The sequence below is a fragment of the Gadus morhua genome, chromosome 15 (genome assembly GCF_902167405.1).
Source record: "Gadus morhua chromosome 15, gadMor3.0, whole genome shotgun sequence".
Classification (NCBI taxonomy): Eukaryota; Metazoa; Chordata; class Actinopteri; order Gadiformes; family Gadidae; genus Gadus; species Gadus morhua.
In genome coordinates this window covers 7,820,039-7,843,641 of record NC_044062.1, presented here as the reverse complement: position 1 = coordinate 7,843,641, position 23,603 = coordinate 7,820,039, and the positions used below count along the sequence as shown (strand labels likewise).

At 48.7% G+C, this 23,603-nt stretch overlaps 1 protein-coding gene across 1 annotated transcript in view; it reads left to right on the top strand.

Annotated features, from left to right (window-relative positions):
• cdh23 (cadherin-related 23) overlaps nt 1–23,603 on the top strand; it is a 182,591-nt gene that overhangs the window by 57,760 nt on the left and 101,228 nt on the right. Inside the window, exons 7-9 of the mRNA XM_030378309.1 lie at nt 6,798–6,992; nt 7,335–7,463; nt 14,111–14,189. Coding sequence (XP_030234169.1) covers nt 6,798–6,992; nt 7,335–7,463; nt 14,111–14,189 — 403 coding nt within the window. The remainder of the gene's footprint in view (nt 1–6,797; nt 6,993–7,334; nt 7,464–14,110; nt 14,190–23,603) is intronic.

Below are 23,603 nucleotides of genomic sequence, written 5' to 3'. Positions count from 1 at the left end.
CTTCCAGAATATTAATCACTAGAATTAGATGCATCTTTTACACCCTGGTCTTCTGCTCTAAAAAATTTTACTTTTCCCACAATTTCATAGAAAATCCAAACGTCCACAGTCTCAACCCATTTTGCCTATATAACCATTATGTTATTTTATAACTACCATACGGCTATCATTAGGTGGATACCATTAACAGTGCTCATTTCAGATCTGTAATCTTTTAAGAAAGCCCTTAATTCTCTTGTGAAATGTGTGCTTGGAGTTCTCTTGATGTTGTGTGCTTATCAATCGACATTTTGACAATGTGAATGAGGCTTCATGCAGTTCAGGAATGTCAGTGGCTCAACGGGATAATGCCGTGTACTGGTCAACCTTAGGTTGAGAGTTTGTATCCCGAATAGAGCATTATGAACAAGCTGAACATGGCACTCTGTCATTGCCACTAATTTAAGAAACACAACATTGAGTAGCACCTGAAATTCATCAGGCAATCAACATTCCGGCTCATTAGTTTCCAAGAATCAGACTGGCAAGACACAGTATGGCATTTAGGGGAACTTCTTTATTAACCATTTTTCCTTCATAATTAACTCTGTCATATTTATATTTCTTCCGTTAGTGTTCTTGTCTACAAATGTTTAATTTCCCCAGAATTTCAAAGATCTGTTTTGAAGACAGCCCTTAATTCACTTGAGAATTAAGGAGTTTTCTGGATGTTGTGTGCTTATCAATAGACATTTTGACCATGTGAATGAGGCTGCAGTTCAGGTTTATAAGTGGAACATCATTCCTTAAATATGACAATTATTTGTTAGATTTATATATCTTCCATTAGTTTGTTCTTGACTTTTAATTTTGCTCGGACCCTGTTAATCACCGCTTGCAGTAATATTTGTTATGATTATTTGTGTTTTATTTCTTAGGCCTAGGGCCCTCCATAAAACATTTGGGGCTGTAGCCTTGGCCTGTACGCCTAATTGCCTGCTACACAGTGTTCAGTGTTCGGACAGGGTTCACAACACACAATCCAATACAATATTCATACTTTTGGGGTCATTACTAAAAGATAACTTGTACACGCTGTCCCTCCCAGCTTGCCCGGGGGGATAATGGGTTCAGCCCAACTTTGCTGAAGTCCTTCAAGAATTAATAAGACCTACTAGCGCACCGCATCTTGGCTTATTTTCCAGATGAAGGTCTTCCTCTCAGCATGAAGACTGCAGAGGGTCACTCTTTGTGTTGGGATATTTTGCAGCACATGACGTCCGTCGGGTCTCTATCTAAAACGAACGTGGAGCGAGGGTGAAGTCTCTTGTGGGGGTGCGGTCGAGTCACCTCTCAGACTCAAAGGTCAAGAGCCCCCCCCCCCCCCCCCCCTCCTCCCCCCCGCTGTGCTGCGCTGAACACTGAATGCAAACGTTAAGCGGACACCCGCTGAACCATCCAATCATCGATCGCCCCGACCCGACCAAGAGTAATCCACTTCTTTAAAACGATACAATGGGGCGGAAACCTCCTCTCACACCATTAAACGTCTGCTTCTCTCCTTCCTCCTCCTTCCTCCTCCTCCTCTGTCAGGAGCGCCATGCCGGAACACCGCCGAGGGGGAACGAGGGGACCGGGAAAGAAAAAACGACAATATGAGAAAATGAAATAGAAAAAAACGGGGCCGATAATTGAAAATTGAATCCGTTGCAATTTAGCGGCAGCACCAATGCCCTGCCTGTGCCCTTCCCCGCGTCTGTTCCGTTCAGTTACACCCCCCCGCCCCCCTGTGATTTATCTCCTGCACCTGATTGGTCACCTCTATCCAGGCGGGTTCCGAGGTACGAGGTAGAAAGACTGAAGGAGCCTCTGCAACACGGCTCTGGGTCTGTGGATACTGATGTCTATTATTGTAGTCTATTCTTTCCTCTGATGACATCATTCAATCAAAGTGGATACATAGTGGACCACCACATATAAGGTTTTATGTGTTTGTATATGAGTCAGACACTACAAACATGACCTCTTTGCCATTTCCACCCAAGCCAGGACAGAGGTTTACCTGGGTAAATGAAAACCTGTAGGCGTGGCTTATTTACCACTCCGCCCTCCAAAACTGAATTCTTGCTTGTGTTCTGGAGATGCTTCATGAACCACCTCCAGAACACAAGCCTGTCTACCTTGTGTATCTGACTAAGACACGTGTTGAACATTCAGCACTCTCCGAGTCGTACCTCACCCGAAACCACGATACCACAAAGGATCTAATTAGTTTTTCATCAAAAGGCACCACCACAAACATGTGTTAAGCTGTACGTTTAGTTTTTTTTTTTATTATAATGTTACATTTTTACAGATTGAGGTCAGAAATTTTGTTCAGGTGTTGAGCCATATTTTTGCTTCCGTGTCCCGAGATAAATCTTCTCAGTCTAATTGCCCCCCATTTACTGTTGCCCCACCGATGAAGGACGTTCAGTCTTGATTCAAAACACATTGAATTATTGATAAGCTAATTTGGGGGGGGGGGGTGGTGAATAATGTACTTTTTGTGTGCGTCACCTCCCTGATTAATTGAAGGTTTTCGACGGTTCACAGGGTTCAGCTTTACTTTCAAAGTCACATCGTTTCTATTAATCTTTACGGAACCAGAAACGTCTACCATTTTTTGCTTCTACTTATTCTGCCTCACAGGAAAGTGCTGATTTCTATTGTTAAAGCCCACTATGTGACTTTAATCAACCGTTTTCGTTTTCAGCAAAAAAAAAACATGAACCCTTGCATGTTAATCTTGACAAAAACGTCGCTGCTGTTCCTTCTCCATCCACCTCCACCATGCCCATCCACAGCCATTCCCTTCCCATTGTTTTCTCTAAGTACTTAACACCTCCACCATCCCCCCCCCCCCCCCCCCCCCCCCCCCCCCCCCCCCCCCCCCCGCCCAGGCCAAAGAACAATGCCAAGGGGGCGGGTGGTGGAGGGTGGAGGACAGGGGTTGGAATGTGGGTAGGCGGTAATGGAAGGGTGGAGATGGTGAGGTGTTGAAAGGGTGCGAGCAGCCAGGCCAATCACAGGCCCCGCTGGGACAGACGGAGGCAGGCTGGGGGCAGATGTGAGCAGACCTGGAAGCCGAGGGGAGGGGAGACGCATGTAGAAAGGCGGAGGTGTAATCACAGCGCTATTGTGGCGAACAGTTGGACCTCGGCAGTGGCAGCCACCAGGCCCTACGCAAATTACCCCCTTTAAACATCTCCCGCTCAACGCCGCCGGAAGGTTACGCTGGTACATCGGCGGCCCTGGCGTCGCGAGGTGCGGCTGGAAGAACCTGACTACAGAATGTCAGGAGGAGAGGAAATTAACATTAACATATATTTTTTGATAAAAGGTGTACTGTTACTCAAAGCAAAGGCAACTTGTTATACCACAAAAAATATTGATGATTAAATTTAGAGCATTTAGCAGACGCTTTCTTCCAAAACGTCTTTCAACCATAAATGCATACTTTCACACCGATGACGGTGTCAACCACACACAGCAACAGCGCTCGTCGAGAGCAGTTAGGGTGAGGTGTCTTGCTTAGGGACACCTCGACACTCAGCTAGGAGGAGCTCGGGATCAAACTAGCAACCTTCCGGTAACAAGTCCTCCACCTCCTTAGCTAAGCCAATTTATAGATTTAGATATTTCATGTAATTTGCATAACCTTCTTCACTTCTGCACCTGAGAATAACCTGACCTTTCACACTAATGTCACTATCGGTGCTTCGTAGATGTGAGTATTAACACATCTACATCAGGTAGAGCAGCCCAAAGGCCCTGCCACCATCAACCCTCCAGCAGGCAGCGGATAGGAATACAGAAGCAGAGTAGAGTAGAATCAATAGACCGCTCTTCCAGCGACTCGGCCTTTGCTGAGGTACCCCCAGCTGGGGTCTGAGAGGAGCAGAACCCAAACAGTCAGTTGGTTCTCCATCACTTCAGCAGTCGCTGGGTTTCCCTGAGAACTGGGACTCCTGCTCCGAATTAGAGAATTAAAGATAGCTCACGGCTGTTAGACACAGCAGGGACACCAAGTCTGCTCATATCTGCTCTCTGTCTTATCTGTCTCTGTCTCTCTCTCTCTCGCGCGCGCACACGCACTCGCGCTCGCTCTCGTTCTCGCTCTCTCTCTTCTCTCTCCCTTTTCTCTCTCTCCCTCTTCTTACTCTTCTCTCTCTTTCTGCTCTCTCTGCTCTCTCTCTCTCTCTCTCTCTCTCTCTCGCTCTCTTTCTGCTCTCGCTCTCTCGCTCTCTGTCTCTCTCTCTCGCTCTCGCTCTGTCTCTCTCTGGCTCTCTCTCTCTCCCTCTGTCTCCCTCTCACTCTCTCTGTCTCTCTCTCTGCTGTCTGTCTCTCTCTGTCTCTCTCTCTTTCTCTCTCTCTCTCTCTCTCTCTCTCTCTCTCTCTCTCTCTCTCTCTCTCTCTCTCTCTCTCTCTCTCTCTCTCTCTCTCTCTCTCTCTCTATATATATATATATATATATATATATATATATATATATATGCTCTCTCTCTCACCCTCTCTCTCTCTGTCTAACTCTATATATTCTCCGCTGTCTATTGATCTCCCCGTAGTCTTCTCCATGTTTTTTTAATCCCTCTTCGTGCCTCCACCATCCCTCCCCTTGGTGTGGGATCCTGGAGTGTGTTTCAGAGTCTCAATGTCTCAACGTTTCCCGGAATCAGGCCATTTTATGTTCGGTTTGCTGAGGGCTCACCAGGATGGACCGGTAGAGATCGGTATAATAATGGTGTGAGGATATGGATTGGGGTTTGGATTCTGACAGGGTTACCTTCCGATTAACACACGTCCGGGTAGAATGCTGCCTCATGGGAGGACCTCTTCGTACACTGTCATGGTGTGTGTGTGTGTGTGTGCGTGTGTGTGTGTGTGTGTGTGTGTGTGTGTGTATGTTTGTGTGTGTGTGTGTGTGTGTGTGTGGGGTTGTGTGTGTGTGTGTATGATGGCATGATGTGCCGTGCTGATCAGACATTGTTTTGCAAGGCAGTGCACAGCCACGATATCATAACGAATGTGCATGCACACACACACACACACACCTTACACACACACACACACACACACAGTCAACACGCACAAACATACACACATGCGAACACACGCGTGCGCACATTCACACACACATGCATACACACACATACAAACATACTATCATCACACACACACACACATACACACACAAACATAGACACGCAGTCACACAGGCAGAATGACGCACACATACACACACAAGCACCCACACTGCGTGAGTTCCATAAAAGGACTGACAGAGTTGATGTGTTGTGTGCTGTAAAGAACTGTATTGGGGAAACAGAGTAGTTTGACCTCAGTTGCTCTTTGCAGTGTTGTCGTGTTTCTTAGGTGACGGTGCTCTCCTATTCACCAACCCCCCCCCTCCCCCCCCCCTCCCCCTCAGCCCCTCCCCCTCAGCCCAGTCGGGACAGGTACATGAAAGAGACTCTGATGTGTGACATCAAGTCCCAGTCTTACAGAGTGAAATCCTGCACCTGAAACACTTTGACTCACACGTAATGTGGATCATTACATGAAACCGCTACTCATTAGAGTTATTACATTGAATCCTGCATTGTAACTCAAATGTATATAATTCTTTAATGCATTTCCATCTATTCCTGCATAATGCATGTTGTAACTATTATGATGTGTAGACTTTTGTTTATTTATTTATTGTAAATTTTCTCTGGAATGAAGAGTGCAGGTGTGTGTTATTCTTGGTGTGCATTTTGTGTCTGAGAGATATTCTTGTGATGTTGTATTAGGGCCAGGTATTGCTTGGTATTTATTTCTCGAATTGATTCAAGTCTGATTCACAAGGACCCAATCCGATCCCTGATTCGATTAGACTTGATTCAATATTGATTCGGTTTGGAGTATTTCAGTTACAATTCCAACCCTGCCTGGATATGAAAGAGGTTCTCAGAGAACTCTCACTCACACACACACACACACACACACACACACACACACACACACACACACACACACACACACACACACACACACACACACACACACACAGACGCACACACTGAAATACACACACACACACACACACACACCAACCCGTAACAAAGAGTCTGCCTGCTAATTATACCTCGCACACAGGGCTAATTAATGAGGGTCAATTAGGTTTCCCAGTATCATGTTGAATCTGCAGCTGGCCGGTTGCTATGTCTGAGTCCATGGGTGTTGGATGCTGATGTGAGTGGAGGGGGAGGAGATGGGGGGGGGGGGGGGGGGGGGGGCTACGGGGGTGTTCTGACCTAACAGCTCCTCTGGGACGTTTCTTACTCACAGGGCCTGTTGTAATAGCCCTGTCTGCCCGGGTATGTTACGATAGGCCGACTGAACTAAAGGTCAGAACCCAGCCGTAATAAGGACATAATGTTCACCGCTGGTACAGTTCTACCGGCTGGATCGAGGCTGGGGTGTGAAATGAAGAAGATACTGTGTATTATCCTATTCATGGTAGCTCATGATACCTGCTAACCTGTGTGTGTATGTATGTATGTGTGTGTGTGTGTGTGTGTGTGTGTGTGTGTGTGTGTGTGTGTGTGTGTGTGTGTGTGTGTGTGTGTGTGTGTGTGTGTGTGTGTGTGTGTGTGTGTTTGTCTGTGTTTGTCTGTGTTTGTCTGTGTTCGTCTGTGTGTGTGTGTGTGTGTGTGTGTGTCTGTGTGTGTCTGTTCCTCTGTGTTCACCTGTGTGTCTGTGTGTCTGTGCGTCCGCGTGCGCCTGCGTTTCAGAACACGGCTGTGGGGACGTCGGTGTTCATGGTGAACGCCACCGACCCGGACCAGGGCACCGGGGGCAGCGTCCTCTTCTACTTCCAGCCGCCGTCGCCCTTCTTCGCCATCGACGGCGCCCGCGGCATCGTCACGGTCAACCGGACGCTGGACTACGAGACCACCTCAGCCTACCAGCTCACCATCAACGCCACGGTCAGGGGACGCACGCGGTTCACTCTCACGCACACCACATTAATTCACTCACCTAGGGGTCGACGCATTGTAGCTCAGGAGGTAGAGCCTCTCAGCGGGTAACCGGAAGGTTGCTAGTTCGATCCCCCGCTCTGAGTGTTGAGGTGTCCCTGAGCGCGGTATAAATGCAGGTTTACCACTCCCTCACTCACTCACACACATGCACATACAAACACACACCCACAACAACATGAAAACACACTTATACACGGACCCACGGACCAGTAAACAAACACGAGGAGATAGACATGGTTTGCGATAACATGTGTGTGTGTGTGTGTGTGTGTCTGTGTCCATCATCAGGACCAGGACAGGTGGCGGCCTCTGTCCCGGTTGACCAACCTGGCCATCCTGATCACAGACATCCAGGACATGAACCCGGTCTTCACCAACCTGCCCTACAGCACCAACATAGCGGAGGACAAGCCCCCGGTCAGTACCCCCACACCACCACCTCAATATGCACCCACCGTACCGCCACCTCCCCCACATGCACCAATGGAACCTCGCCCTCCACCTCCACCACATGCACCTACTGAACCGCCATCTCCATCTCCACCTTCTCCAGTCTCCCTATGGGTCATCCTTCCTACTTTGCCCATTCTGTGGTGTCTTATCTTCACTACTACAATTGTTTAGCTGTCCTCTCTCATTTAGGGCATTTAGCAGATGTTTGAGCTAAAGTCACTTAAAATAAGCACATTTGTCAGAAGAAAGAGCAACAATATATCACTGTTGGTACAGTCAGGATGTTCATAGAACCAACACAACACCGACACTAACAACCTCTAGGTTAAACCATTCCCTGTATACAACAAAGGGATAAGTTGTACGCAACGCTAAGTAATATTCTTAAGTGCCAGGACGCACAACATATAATAAGTGCGTAAGAGGGGGTTGGAGGGGGGGGGGGGGAGGGCTAAGGTGGGAGGCTATGCAGAGTCCAGGTGAGCACTGAACAAGTCTCTGCAGTCCTGCATCGACAAAGAGCTCGATCCACCACTGCGGTGCCACGACCAAGAAGAGTTGTGACTTTGCTGACTTTGCTGACACACTTCTATCCCGTTCTTTTTCTACTTCATCCTCTCCCTATATTGTTATTTGTACTCTTTATTTCTTCGGCCCACCCTCTTTGACCTCCTGTTCTAATTTTCTACTTCCTGTCACTGCCTTCTCGTGAGGCCATTCAGCCTGTGTTATGCGTTATGGCGTGTTTGTGTGGCTGTGGTGTACGGCTGCGTCTGATGGGGGTGTGTGGGGGGGGGGGGGGGGAGCTCAACCACTCCCCCCCCTCCCACCCTCCCCCGTGCTCCGGGCGGCTACCCAGGAGTTAGGAGTTAGAGGGGGTGTAATTACTGGGGGGGATTTATGGGGCTACTTCCAGAGGTGCGAGGCCCTCAGCAAAGGTCACTTGGGCCAGAATTTATCTCTGTGTGCCACCCCCCTTGTTCCCTGCCGTAGTCCAAGTGGGCGTTTGTGTTTATGTACGTGTTGGTGTCTGTTTGTGTGTTTGCGTTGGTGTGTGTGTATGCGTCTGTGGTGTGGGTGTTTGTGTGTCTGTTGGTGGGTGGGTCTTTGTTTGTCTGTGTGTGCGTGTGTGGGGGGGGGGTTTGTATGTAGGTGTGTGCTTGTGTGTGTGCATCGTATGTGTGTGTTTGTGTGTGGGTAGGTGTATGTGTGTGTGCGTCGTGTGTGTATGTGTTTGTGGATATGTGCTCACAGGGGTACATTGTTCATTGCCGCCATTCTTGATGAAACAATCAACACAGTGAAAGGAAAGTGATTTTCTTGACCTAAAGTTAGCGCTACCTGCGGCTCATTGTGCTCCTCAACAACAAGGTTTCAGTGGGAGTCTAGAACCTTCTTGTGTGGAGGGAGAAAGCCTTTTTTGATTTTTAATTGCCAAAATTTGTTTGTATGCATCTGTGTGACTTGGGTGTGTCAATATCTCTATGTGTGTCTTTATATGAATATATATATATATATTATTTTATGAATACAATATATTATAAATAAAAATATATATTTATCAATAATTGTAGTCATGCTTACTTTTATAAATAATGTGTGTGTATCTGTGTGTCTGTGTGTCTGTGCCATCGTGTGTCAGTTCCATGATCCTGTTTGTTCCCCAGCAGGTGCCTCCTCTCCATCCACTCCTAGCCCTCTTCAGCCTTTGAAGGGTGCGCTCCGTACCCTGTGAGCCTATAGTCGCTGTTGGGCTAATACGAGTCACGTTACGACCACTCCCCTGGTTCAGTGCTCCACGAGTCCCAGCTGGCTAATGGGCCGGCCACTTGATGTCTCTACACACTCACCCACGATTATACACAGGGGTGTTCAACGTGCCCTTGGCCCTCGCTTCTCTGCCATGGTTGCGCTCTCCCACCCAACCAATGCCCTGCTGACACAACCAAGCACACACGCACCCCCTAACGCACACGCACTCACACACACACACAGACACGCACACACAGACACACACACACACACACACACACACACACACACACACACACACACACACACACACACAGGGCCACGCAACTCCACTGTTCACTTTTACTGTAGCTGGTACCACCTTCTCTCTCTCTCTCTCTCTCTGTCTGTCTCTCTCTCTGTCTCCATGTCTCTCTCACGCTCTCTCTATCTGTGATACTCGCTTGCTCTCTCTCTCTCTCGCTCTCTCTTCCTCTCTCTCTCTCTTTCCCTCCCACCCTACATCTCTCTCTCTAACTCTCTTGCTTATTCTCTCTCTCTCTCTCTCTCTCTCTCTCTCTCTCTCTCTCTCTCTCTCTCTCTCTCTCTCTCTCTCTCTCTCTCTCTCTCTCTCTCTCTCTCTCTCTCTCTCTCTCTCTCTCTCTCTCTCTCTCTCTCTCTCTCTCTCTCTCTCTCTCTCTCTCTGACTCTCTATCTCTCTCTCTCGCTCTCTCTCCGTGTCCCATACACCGTTACAATCCCCCACCAACCCACCCCTCTAACACACACGACCACACACACACACACACACACACACAACCCCCTACACACACCAGCCTGGTCCACCCCTCTCGCCAGGCCACTGCAGGGCGTGTGCTGCACTACAAATGTCAAGTGCTACATTTGCATGGGTGTTAACGGCCCGTGACAGAGTCTACGGCCGGCGTGGCCATCGCTCCCCGATCCATCAGCCGTCAGCGGGAAGGTCACAGTGGGGGGGCGGCGGTCCACCGCTGGGGGAGAGGAGGACACATAGAGAGAGCCCCCACGTGGCTGCAGAACCTGCCTACGCCAGTAGAGGGCGCTGGGTATTCCGGTTAGAGTGTTGTCACAGACGGGCATCAGGGGGGGGGGGGGGGGTTTAGAGGCTGGGTTTGTGGGGGGGGGGGTCTCTATTCCTAATAGACTGGAGGATAGGCCAGAGAGTTGAGAACCCAGCATGTTCTGGGCTACTGGCAAACACCACCCACGTAGGATCAGTTTACATAAAACATACACAGATACATACACACACAGACATACAGACACACATAGAGACACACACACATTTACACTCACTCACCCGCTCACTCACTCACTCACTCACTCGCTCTCTCGCTCGCTCTCTCGCTCGCTCGCTCGCTCACTCACTCGCTCACTCACTCACTCACTCACTCGCTCGCTCGCTCGCTCGCTCGCTCGCTCGCTCACTCACTCACTCGCTCGCTCGCTCACTCACTCACTCACTCACTCACTCACTCACTCACTCACTCACTCACTCACTCACTCACTCACTCACTCACTCACTCACTCACTCACTCACTCACTCACTCACTCACACATACATTCAAACATAGAGGCACTTACACACACATTTACATAGATACATAAACACTAACACACACACACATAAATACATACGTACATACATACATACATAAATGCATACACACAGATACATATATATACACACCACCGGAGACACACAGAGGCATACAAACAGACAGAGGCACCTAAAAACACACACAGACACAGATACCCGCACGCACACACACACACACACCCACACATTGTTTGTCTGCATAGAGTATTCGATCAGGCGCTGTCGTTTCCATTAGTTAGTGTTTGGTGATGATAAGAGCGGGGCCCGCCCGGTGACAGAGCGCGTGTCAGCGGCCCTCAAGGCCCCTGACATTTGAGCGTGGGGCGGGCCTATCAAACACACCGCCCTGCGGCCCCGGGCCATTGCTCAAACGTGTTGACTCGTTCAGCCACGTTATTCTGTCTCTCTCTCTCTCCCTCTCTCGCTCTCTCTTGATCTCTGTCTTTCTCTCTTTCTCTCTTGCTCGTTCTCTCTCTGTCCCTCTCGCTCTCACACCACACTCTTGCTCTCGTGATCTCTTGCTCTCTCCCTCCATCTCTTGCTCTCTCCTTCTCTCTCTCTCTCTCTCTCTCTCTCTCTCTCTCTCTCTCTCTCTCTCTCTCTCTCTCTCTCTCTCTCTCTCTCTCTCTCTCTCTCGCTCGCTCGCTCGCTCGCTCGCTCTCTCTCACTGTCTCTCTCTCCAGGAACACAAGGATCTCCCTCTCGGCACCTCAGCCACTTCTTCTTGTATGTGTGTTGGGCCTGTTTGGGTGTGTGGGTGTGTATCTTCCTCTCCTTCTCTTCCTTTTCCTCTCTCCCTCTTCGCCTTCTTCTACATCCTATGATCAAACTGTCACCAGAGGAGGAGAAAAAAACTAAAAAAGATGAAGACATCACATGAAATCGCAGGGAGGGTAAAAGTTTTTTTTCGGCGGCTCTTGCTTTGAACATCACGGCACCGCTGCTCAGACATCTCAGCCCATTCCCCGGGACAAAAACAATTTGTCTGTCAAACCAATGAGCTCCAAATGGGCACGAAATCACAGAGGTGCTGTGTGTGTTCGGCACACAGCCCCCACACCCCCTGCCACCAGCTGCCACGTCTCTCTGGCACACCTGATTGAACATATTCCACCTGCGTGGACTCTCTGAGAATATGTCCTGTTAGAGCGCCGTCCTAATCTGCCTCCCCTCCGCATTCACTTTGCATTTCCCTCCCCTCCTCCTCTCTCTCTTCTCTATCTGTTTTGTCACAGCTGTGTGTGTGTGTGTGTGTGTGTGTGTGTGTGTGTGTGTGTGTGTGTGTGTGTGTGTGTGTGTGTGTGTGTGTGTGTGTGTGTGTGTGTGTGTGTGTCTGTGTGCTTGCGTGCGTGTAAAGTTTGTGTGTGTACATGTGTACGTAGTGTGTGTGTGCATGTGTGTATGTGTGTGTGAGTACGTGTGTGTGTGTGTGTGTGTGTGTGTGTGCCTGCGTTTGTATCTCTGCCATAGATCAGTGTGTGTCGCCCCCCACTCTAAAAGGCCTGTAATTGATTCTGCTGTAATTGGTCAATGACAGAAGACGCTTTGGCAGAAATGAAGCATACTCGCGTCTCCAACACAATTTGTAGAATCAATGGGAGGCAGAGAGATTTGGCGAGAGACGAAAAAAGAGGGAGAGAGAGAGAGAGAGAGAGGAGACAGGGTAGAGAGATAATTACGAAGTGTGTAGTGGGTCCTGCCATTTCGTTCTCCATTGCACAGGAGGTGTTTTCTGACGTATCACAGCCATGTCTGATTGAGGCGAGAGCGCTCAGGAAGCTCTACGGATCAAAGACTTTTCAAATAGCTTTCTCTCAGTCGCCGTCGCTCTCTTGTTCTCTCCCCCCACTCCTCTCGCTTGCCCCTCTCTCCTTCTGGGTCGCAATGCAGACTCACTGGCTCAGACGGAGAGTTTTAGAAACAATAAGAGGTGAAATCTGCTCGGATGGATAGCTAATGACCCACTACACAGCAAAACAAGGAGATAGGGGGAGAGAGAGGGAGGCTGGAAAAGGGGGAGAGAGTATTTATGACCACCCTGCTGTGATGCAGTTTATTATTTTGCAAAAAATAGACCATTTTGTGGCTTTTGGAATGTATAGATGATACAGGGTCTAGGCTTGACGGTAAATCAGATTCTGCACTAAATGCGTCTTCAAGTGTTATGGTGTCTGCATTCTAATAGAATACTTCTACCTCATCCCTTCATCCCTGGGGATGGCTTCAAAATATCTGACCCGCTGGTTCATAAACCAGCATGTTGAGTCGAAAATGTAAATACCGAGGCAACATCAAAGGTGGCGGAACATATTTGCTCTCCTATGGTATCAATAAATCAAGGTGGATGAGCAGTAGTAAACAATTCTTGCTCATCCTTTATGTCATGTTATTTCATTTGTTGCAGCTGTGTATTCACCGACCGTCTCACTGATGCTTGGTGGAACTGAAGGGAGAGTCTGAAACGTACTCCGTTTGGAGATGCTATACGGCTGCATAATTAGCTTTTTCTCTATTGACTGAAGATTACACAGCCAATATTATACGCTGTTTGTGTTTGTGTGGGTGTTTGTACTTATGTGTATATGCTTTTTTGTGCCCACGTGCCTTCCTAATCATGTATGTGTGCAATGGAAATGAGTTAGTGTGTCTGTCTGTGTGTGTGTTTTCATCTGTTTATGCTAATAATGCCTGTGTGGCTGCCTGCACATGTGTGGGTAACCGTATGAGTGTGTGTGTGTGTGTGTGTGTGTGTGTGTGTGTGTGTGTGTGTGTGTGTGTGTGTGTGTGTGTGTGTGTGTGTGTGTGTGTGTGTGTGTGTGTGTGTGTCCAGTAGTAACTTGCCCAGAGAACTTGTTAGTAAGGTATTGACTGTGTGTTTTTGCGTGCACGTTACTGACCATGTGTGCATGTGTTTATGGGTGTGCGCGGGTGTGTTTGGTTGTGTGAATGCTACTGACCGTGTGTGTGTGTGTATGTGTATGGGTGTGCGCGTGTTTGTATGGGTGTGCGATCGTTACTCACCATATGTGTGTGTGTGTGTGTGTGTTTGAGTGTGCGTGCACATTACTGATCACGCACTTGCGTATCTGAACGGGCGTTTGTGTGTGTGTGTTTTCTGCTTGTACATAACTGAACAGGGGAGTTGTGTTTGTGTGTGTGCGTTACTGACCATGTGTGTGTGTGTTCATGCACTTTATTGAATGTGTATGTGTGTGTGTGTGTGTTGTTGTGTCTGCAGGGCTACGAGGTGCGGAAGATAAGAGCCATTGACCAGGATCTGGGACGCCCGCGTGGGATTGGCTACACCATCATCTCAGGTCCGTGGCACATAATCAATCCGACATCAGCCGCCGCACCGGAGAGTCAATCGCTGCTTATCATAATCCCTCAGCCATAATAGACAAGCCTCATCAAAGACCAGCGATCAATGGCTGCTGGGGCGGCCACGTGCTCCACAGAGCAGTTCATCATCACCAACAGGTCGGGCCCTCCGGGTCGCTATGGGCATACTCACGGCTGGGGGTCTAGACTCTAGACTTCCCGTCCTCCTCCAAGCTTCTTCCCTATCATGAGGAGTCTGGAGTCTAGAGTCTGGAGTACTCTTCCTAAACTCTGCCCTATCATGAGGAGTCTAGACTTTAGTCTTTAGACTTTGGACTCGAGAGTCTAAAATCTAGACAAACCTCTTCCCTATCGTAAGGAGTCTAGAGGCTATTATAAAGTCTAGACTTTAGACTAGAGTCTAGAGTCTACACTTTAGACTCTAGTCTAGAGTCTAGAATTTAGAGTCCTCTTCCCAAACTCTGCCCTATCATGAGGAGTCTTGAGTCTAGACAAACCTCTTCCCTATGACTATGACTCCTAGACTCCTATGAGGAGTTTAGAGTCTAGTCTAGAGTTTCGACTTTAGGCTCTAGAGTCTACACTCCTTGATAGGGAAGAGGTTGTCAGAGCAGGACATACGTATTCACTGAAAGTTGGGGTTTTTTGTTTGTCCGCTTATCACTGTGTTCTTGACCTGGAAATAATTATATATGTAAATACTTCAGTCCCAACAAGGCAAATAAGATAAATATGATATGTTGCTGATTTGTTTATGGTGGCAGCCGAGGTTTGGTGTTTGAGTTTGTATTGAGCTCGGTAGAGTTTCTGTATTCGATCGGTGAGTTGATGACAAAAAACACTTTCATCTACAACAATTCCCAGATGAAATTTAAATGCATATAGAAGTCTCATGAGATTAAACTTTTGCAATCTCTGTGTTGATATTGATTGTAAAAAGTACATAGCGAGTGGTATATTCTATATTTTTCTATTACAGAGCAGGACAACAAACCAGCCAGTTGGCCCAGGAAACCTGTGAACAAATATATATTCCCCTGGTTTGTGTTTGTTTGGTTTCTTCAATATAAAAGTCTTCAAGATAGGAGCTGCTGTGTGTCTGGTTTGCCAATGTCCAAAGTCTCCAAAGCACACCTCCCCCATCCCCCCCCATGACACCAGTGCATTATGGTAAAAAAAAACATAGCATCCCTGTGAAGCCATTTTGATATTGTTTCACCACAATCAGCAGTTTCTCGGCCCGTCCAATGAACGACGGCTCCTCCAGAGGGGCCGCCGTCTGGCTCCAGACAATGATCTGTGCAGCGAGCTGGGGCCGCCTCACAGAACAAAACACCAGGCTCAGCTCGGCTCAGGCAGCTCAGCTCTCTTCCAGTGCCAGGCCCTTTAAAGGCTCCTGCGGGCTCCTGCGGGGCCCCTGCGGAGCCCAAGATGGCCGGGCCCGGCGGGAGAGCGCCGCCCCCGGGCTCCGAGAGGCTCCCTCTCTCCGATAGGGCCTGACGGGCTGCGATAAGCCCGTCGCGCCGCAGGGTCACCTGAGTGATGGAGATGTTCCTCTTTCAACCATCTGCTGAGTCACTGCCTAGCCTCGGTGCTCTGTGTTGGAATGCAGCCCGCCCCCCACCGACCAGCCGCTCTGCGTGGGGAGGGTTGGATCTCGACGGTGCTCCGGTGCCAAGGGGGGGGCGTTAAAGTGTTGGTGTGTCACAGTGCTACCGTGGATACTTTCCGTTGTGGGTGCTGCTACGGGTTTGTGTGAACGTCTGAAGTTTACAGAGCACTATTGCGGTGTGTGTGTGTGTGTGTGTGTGTGTGTGTGTGTGTGTGTGTGTGTGTGTGTGTGTGTGTGTGTGTGTGTGTGTGTGTGTGTGTGTGTGTGTGTGTGTGTGTGTGGGGTTGTGGATTTGTGTGTGCGTGTGTGTGGGGTTGTGGATTTGCGTGTGTGTGGGGTTGTGGATTTGTGTGTGTCTGTCTGTCTGTCTGTCTGTCTGTCTGTCTGCCTGCCTGCCTGCCTGCCTGCCTGCCTGCCTGCCTGCCTGCCTGCCTGCCTGCCTGCCTGCCTGTGGGTCTTTCTGTGGGTCTTTCTGTCTGTCTGTTTGCTTGCGTGTGTGGGTGCGTGTGTGGATGCAGAGGTCATGCCTGTGTGTAAACTGGACCTTCCCCATACACTGTGTATTAAACGTATATCCCTTATAATAGTGCTTGTTCCGTCGATCAGCTCTACCCTCCGCTACGTCACAACGCCAGACACCTTGGTACAGCCCGCTTAGGGCACACCCACCACATGAGATGGTACGGCCCGCTCCAGGCAAACCCACCACATGACTTGGTACGGCCCGCTCAGAGCTCGCGCAGCAACACGGCCTGTTTGTTGTGTTTGTTGCCAAAGTGGAAGTGCTAACCTCCAGAGGAGAGGAGCATTAAAAACTCATTAATTAGGTGGTGCGTCGCACCCTCAGTCATGGTGAAATCAAGAGTTATGGCGGCGTGCTAAGCTGTTATGGAGATGGAGTCTGTAGGCCTGATAAAATCGTTATAAGTCTGATGGATAATGAAATGTGAAGGATGATGTGGTGCCAGGCAAAGAAGGTTGGAGACACAGGACGTGGGTTGAAGGCTTTTGGTGCGTGTGCGTGCGAGAGTGTGTGTGTGTGGGGGGGGGGGGGGAGGGGGGGGGGGGGGGGGGGGGGGAGGGTGCGCGTGCGTGTGCTTGTCCTGTCGTTAATGTTAATTTTTTGGATGTGAGCCATTGCGTTTGTGTTCATGTCTTTGTGCACATCTATATGCATGTCTGTGTGCCCTTCTATGTGCACATTTGTGTGTATGTCTGTGTGCACATCCATGCGCACGCCTGGCTGTGTACTTCCGCGGGGGCGCGCTTGTTTTTTGCAGCGGCGTCGCTCGGCCGACCCTCCTCCACGGTGTCCTCAGAGGGCGCGACTCAGTCCTGCGGGACTCGTCTCATTAGCTCGGTAATTAACGATAAACGAGGTTTTAATTGCGCTGAAGATTTATGCTAATGACGGAAGCGACTCGAGATGGGGATCGCCGCCATCGCCTCGTCCAATGGGAAGGGACGCGGGCTGCGGCGATGGCGATGCGAGCGGGAGATAGCGCAGAGCCGCTGATCGCGTGGCTGCTGTTGTGTTGCCGTTGTGTTGTTGTGTCGTTGTGTCCCGCCGCTCTCATCAGCATCCGATGGCTCATCTCCGCATTATCGTCTTACTGGTGGCTGGCTCCTTCCCAAGGAGAAAGGACCATTCCGGCCCCTCTTAGCCGTGACACGCGGACGCTCTGCATCAAAACAAACTCGGCTTCAAAAGGGGAAGGCTCGCTCTTTCTCTATGGGGCGAGTTTTGTGTTGGCCTCTGATGAATTGCTTTAATCGTTTGGTTTTACTATTAAGAAAGTTTATTTTATGGAGATTTCTGATCAACTGTTGAGCTTGTCCAATCAACATCGCTTCCGTATAAGGACCTCTTAAAAACAGATTTAGCCACTGGCATGCCCCTCTGCATGCAATACATCTAAAAGCTGGAGGCTAACTTGCTTTTAGCTTCCTACACGCCAAAGTTGTGTGTTTGTGTCTTGGTAAGCTGGGGAAAGTGGTTCAAAGGCGTTTATTGGTTTTACGATGTACATCTTTTAAAGCCCTAAAGGCAGTCAATAATCCCCTCAGGTAACAGCTTCAAAATGATTAAATATTCACTGTAAATAATCTCAAAGATCCGGTCACATTTGCATATCTCAGTAATAAAATGCGAATTGTAGTTACATTCATTTAATTTGTATTGACATTTAAAAACAAAAGTACCATAAAAATACAGTATATGTACTGTTGGCACTCTTATGCCAAGTAAAGTCTATTCAAGAAGGTCCGATGTGCACAATAACAATTCAATTAAAGAGGAGAACAGGCCCGAGGCTATGGGATGACCATTGGTCCATTAGGAAGATAGGCAGGTGAACAGAGGACTGTCTGTCCAGGTATCTAGTTAATACTGGAGCAGCGCTACTAGGGAATCAAATATCTGCCTGCTCACTGCTGTTGCATCAGTTGCTATGGCTCCAGTCGCAATCATGAATATAAAATGACCTCAGCAGTTCTATTTTTTTCCATCAGCGATATCACTGTAAATGTTTGTTTGTTTGTGTGTGTGTGTCTTTGTTATTGTGTCTGTGTGTGTGTTTGTGTGTGTGTGTATGTGTGTGACTTTGTTAGTGATTTATTTGTGTGTGTGTATGTGTCTTTGTTACTGTTTTTTTGTGTTTGTGTGTGTGTGTGTGCATGCGTACATAGGATCGTGCGCACATGCGTGTGTGTTTATCTTTGTGTGCGTGTGCGCATGCGCGCGTGTGTGTGTGTGTGTATAAGACCAGCGGCAACAGCAAGGGGCAGAGAGAAAGAAAGAAAGTTAGAGTTGCTATATACATCCTCCACAATATTTGGTTCTGAAGACATTGGCTCTGAAAACATTTGTGCTAATGACGGTTTGGAGATATAGAGGGCAAACATCCAACTGTGCGTCTTATTCCAACACGAGCGACGCAGGCATTATCTTGATGACTGGAATAAAATTACACAGTGATTTGCAAGTCAAAAATATCCTCGATAAAGTCTTCACATTGCCCAATCACTTTCAAACAGGGCTTTTAGAATGTGAATGTACTTTACGGTAACAACATGAACCATAGATATGGACTGTTGTGTGCATTGGATCCATAACAACAAGCCCTCTGTTAGCAGTAGACGTGGCCGTGTCCGGGGTCTGTTGTGTGCTGTGTTTTAACGACAGTGGGAGAGTCTTTATGCGAAGGGCTGTCCTGCAACAACACACAAGAGCATCAGGATCTGTGCCAAGCTGTTCCCATTCGTCTCTTGTTCATCTCTGTTTCGTCTTGCATGCTATCTGTGATCGTGAGACACGCACGCACACACCGACGTGCCCAACTTATCCCATACTTACCCCAGCCCCCACCACCACCACCACCACCACCACCTTGCATCCAACCAAACGTCCCTCCTCTCCATACCTCTCAAGACCCCCCCAAACATCGCCGCCGTGTGTGTTTTGAATTTGCACCAGGCTAAGCAGAATAGCAGAGGGAGACGATAAGAGCCGATAGTTTTCATTTATCTTCCTCTTCCTGGGAGGGAGAGAAAAACATAAGTCCTGTCCCCAGGCAGGGGAGGGCGTTAGAGGGGCTGCATCTCTCAGTGGTCCAACCCGGTCCTGAATCACATCGACCCCCTCTGACCCCCAGAGGGAGGACCACATGGTACCAGCCCGACCGTCAACCCTCCAGACCAGGGCGGGGTTCTGCGGCCAGCACGCACGCACACACGCACGTACGCACGCAAGCACGCACACACACACACCTCCACCCCGTTCCGGACGAGTGGTTCTGTGAGGGACGAGTGGGCCTTGTCCCGCTGTCCTCCCCAACACACAGGTCAGACGTGACGCCGGCCACACCATGTCCCGCATGAGCACACCGATGAGTAGGAAATGGAGATTATAACCTCTCTCTCACCCGCAGACACACACGCACACACACACACACACACACACACACACACACACACACACACACATACATAGGCATGCTCCCCATGCCATCTCTGCACGTATCTCTATCGCTGTGTGTGTGGCCACTTCACATTGCTCCCTCTCATTCCCCGGTAGCCGACTGTTCTGTATCTGCAGCGGCCGGCTGTGATACGGACGAGGCTTATAGCTTTTATTCTCTTGGCAGAGTGTCCCAGTGAAAGCCAGGGCTCTCTCTGGGCTCTTTTCAATAAGTCAGTCTGAGGCTCATCCCCTGAACACACAAACACACACACACACACACACACACACACACACACACACACACACACACACACACACACACACACACACACACACACACACACCTTCACCTATAATCTGTGCAGGAATCCCGATAATGTGCAGGAGTGGCTCGATCCTCTTTGTCCCGTCGGATAACACGGCCATGCATCACTCAACCGGACACTGTGTCGTTTGTCTGTCTCTCCCGTGTTTACTAGTGTTCCCGCTATGGTACACTACTGGAGTTAATTTACGTTTCACTTCTGTAGACAATGAAAAGTGCTTCACGATAGTTTTTATACCACGTGATTTTCACAATAGGGTCGACTGCTTTTCTGCATCAAAGCATTATTCCTTTGGATAATTTTACAACCGAAACTCATTCATTTTCATATTATTCTCATTTATTCATGTAATTTTTACCTCCTATTTTTACTGTACTGTACTGTAACTTCTAAACAACGTTTTCTTGCCACTTGTAGTAGCATGGAAATCTGAATTGTTTGTCTGTGTGTCAAGAGTAAGACCCAACAAGTTAGGGGATGACAGAGTAAATCCGATCCACAATACAGACAGGAGAGAGAGGGAGGTAGAGAGAGGGGGAGAGAGAGGGATACTGTAGGGCATCCACACACACTCACTCAACACGAGAGCACCTCAATGTGAACAGTTGACACCTTGAGCCGACAGATCAGTCGATTGCTCAGAGTTTGATTATATACCCTGAGAGCTGGTGGGTGTGGAGCAAGAGTTTTTCTGTGACCTGTGTGACAATGCCTTGAGATGTCTCAAATGCAAGGTGACTCGTTTGGTCCACGTGTATCATCTGGGTCACTGTTGTGTGCAATGGAACACTGTGGTACTATTATTTTTGCAGTTGACTGCAGAACGGAGAGATATGATATTTATTCTTTGCATTGGCATTCTGTCCTGGTACTTATATCTTTGGTTCTTTGTATTTGGTTGTTTGTCTTGGTAATCTGATGCTTTTTGGGTCCTTTGTGTATGGTAGTCTGTCTTGTTATTTGGAAGTTATTCTTGGTAATTGGTATTTGGTTCTTTATCTTGGTTCTTGATATTAGGGAAGTTATTCCTTGTAAGTGATATTTGGAAGTTATTCCTCGTACGTGATATTTGAAAGTTATTCCTACATGATATCTAGTTATTGAACGAAGAACTAGAGCCTCATTTTGAATCCAGATATTTGCCCTTCAAGATCCCGGAGAAAACTTTTATTAAAAAGTGGTTAATTCCATATTCATGAAATTCAGCTCGTCTCCAGATGACACTCTGGGGGAGGTGCATTATCGCTGATCACCGCAGCCCCAAACACTCACAAAACACACACACACACACTCACACACACACACACTAGCTGTCAGCCAGACGCACACAGACGGACACAATCACTCCAGTCGCAGGTGCCGTGAAGCGCACGTGTGCACCCGCATGCGTGCGCTAACGAATCTCTGTGTGACACAAAACCGCGGCGGCGGTGCCACACTTTTGAGGACAATATCTAAAAGCTCACCCTCATCACCGGCTGGTGGGCGTAATCCCCCCAAAAGTGACACTAATTTGTGTACATTTAGCATAGCGCACGAAAAGCTTCGCCCCGAGACTTTTCTTCCCGGGAAGTGGCCGTGCGCCACCGCTCTGAGAGCGTTCCAGCACCCCCACAGCGTTGTCAGAAAACTGGAGGGAAACAGTTGCCACGAGCTTAGTCATGGTGATCACACTCGGGACAACTTGGGCTCGGACGTCTTAAAAGCTCATGGGAGAAAGGGAGGGAGAGAGAGGGAGGGAGGGGGAGAGGGAGGGTGAGAGAGGCAGGGTGAGAGAGGGAGGGAGAGAGAGGGATAGGGAGAGAGGGAAGAGGAAGAAAGAGAGCCGGAGAGGGGTGAGAGAGAACAGGAGAGAGAGATCACACTTGGGACAACTTTGGTTCAGACGTCCTAAAAGCTGAAGGCCGCGAGAGGAACAGTGAGAGGGACGGAGAGAGTGAATGGGGGAGAGAGATGGGAAGAGAGGGGAAGAGAGAGAGAGAGAGAGAGAGAGAGAGAGAGAGAGAGAGAGAGAGAGAGAGAGAGAGAGAGAGAGAGAGAGAGAGAGAGAGAGAGAGAGAGAGAGAGAGAGAGAGAGAGAGAGAGAGAGATCACACTCGAGACAACTTTGGTTCAGACGTCCTAAGCTCACGGCAGCAAGGGGAACAGAGAGAGGGAGAAGGAGGGAGAGGAAGTGAGAGAGAGAGAGAGAGAGAGAGAGAGAGAGAGAGGGAGAGGGGGAGAGAGAGAGAGAGAGAGAGAGAGAGAGAGAGAGAGAGAGAGAGAGAGAGAGAGAGAGAGAGAGAGAGAGAGAGAAAGAGAGTCCTAAAAGCTCAAGGCCACGAGAGGAACAGAGAGAGGGAGGGAGAGAGTGAATGGGGGAGAGAGATGGGAAGAGAGGGGAAGAGAGAGAGAGAGAGAGAGAGAGAGAGAGAGAGAGAGAGAGAGAGAGAGAGAGAGAGAGAGAGAGAGAGAGAGATCACACTCGAGACAACTTTGGTTCAGACGTCCTAAGCTCATGGCAGCAAGGGGAACAGAGAGAGGGAGAAGGAGGGAGAGGAAGAGAGAGATGGAGAGAGAGTAAGAGAGAGGGAGAGAGAGGGAGAGGGAGATATAGAGAGAGGGAGGAAGAGAAAGAGAGAGAGTAAGGGAAAGAGAATGAATGAGAGGGAGAGAGGCAGAGAGAGAGAGAAGGAATGAGAGAGAGGGAGTCACGGATCAAGATAGTCGATCCGTGTGTGCTGCAACTTGATTGAGATGCACACCTTCTCCTCCCTGTTCTCGCTGAACTACCTCCAAAAGAAGCAAAACACACCCTCATCCACACAAGAACAACACACCCTCATCCAAACAAGCACAACACACTCATCTCTGTTCCGCTTTCCAACTCTGAGCTCTCTTTTGACGCAGCTCTTGCCCTCATCTCCTTTCCTTGCCCACTCTCTCTCTGTGACGTGCTTTCCTTCGGCAGCTCTCTGCAAGCGGTCAGAAGAATGCCATAGCAGACTCTAAAGTACGTCGGTAATAACCACTTCATCCTTCTTCATCACTAACCGATTCAAATACGCCTATGAATAGGAATGGGAAATTACATTACGAACGAAAGTCATTATGCTTCGTACCTTTTGTTCGGAATAATACAATCTAATGGCACTTTTAATTAAGAGGGCTGGTGTCTTGTTACCAAAGACTATGTAATTACACTTATTTCATATATGCTATCGCGGGATGGTTATGGCCGAATGGTGTGCGTGCGTGTGAGAGCATGGCCGTGCATCTCCATGAATGTGTATGCGAGCCGCTCGCATTTCCTCTAGTCATCAAAACAGTTTTCTCATTTTCCAGTCCACTTCTGTCAGTAATGCAGGGGCTGGACCAATCGTCTAGAGTCTCGCATAATTAATGTCGCCTTGCACTCAAACACACCCTCCTACATGCATGTGTGTGTGTGTGTGTGTGTGTGTGTGTGTGTGTGTGTGTGTGTGTGTGTGTGTGTGTGTGTGTGTGTGTG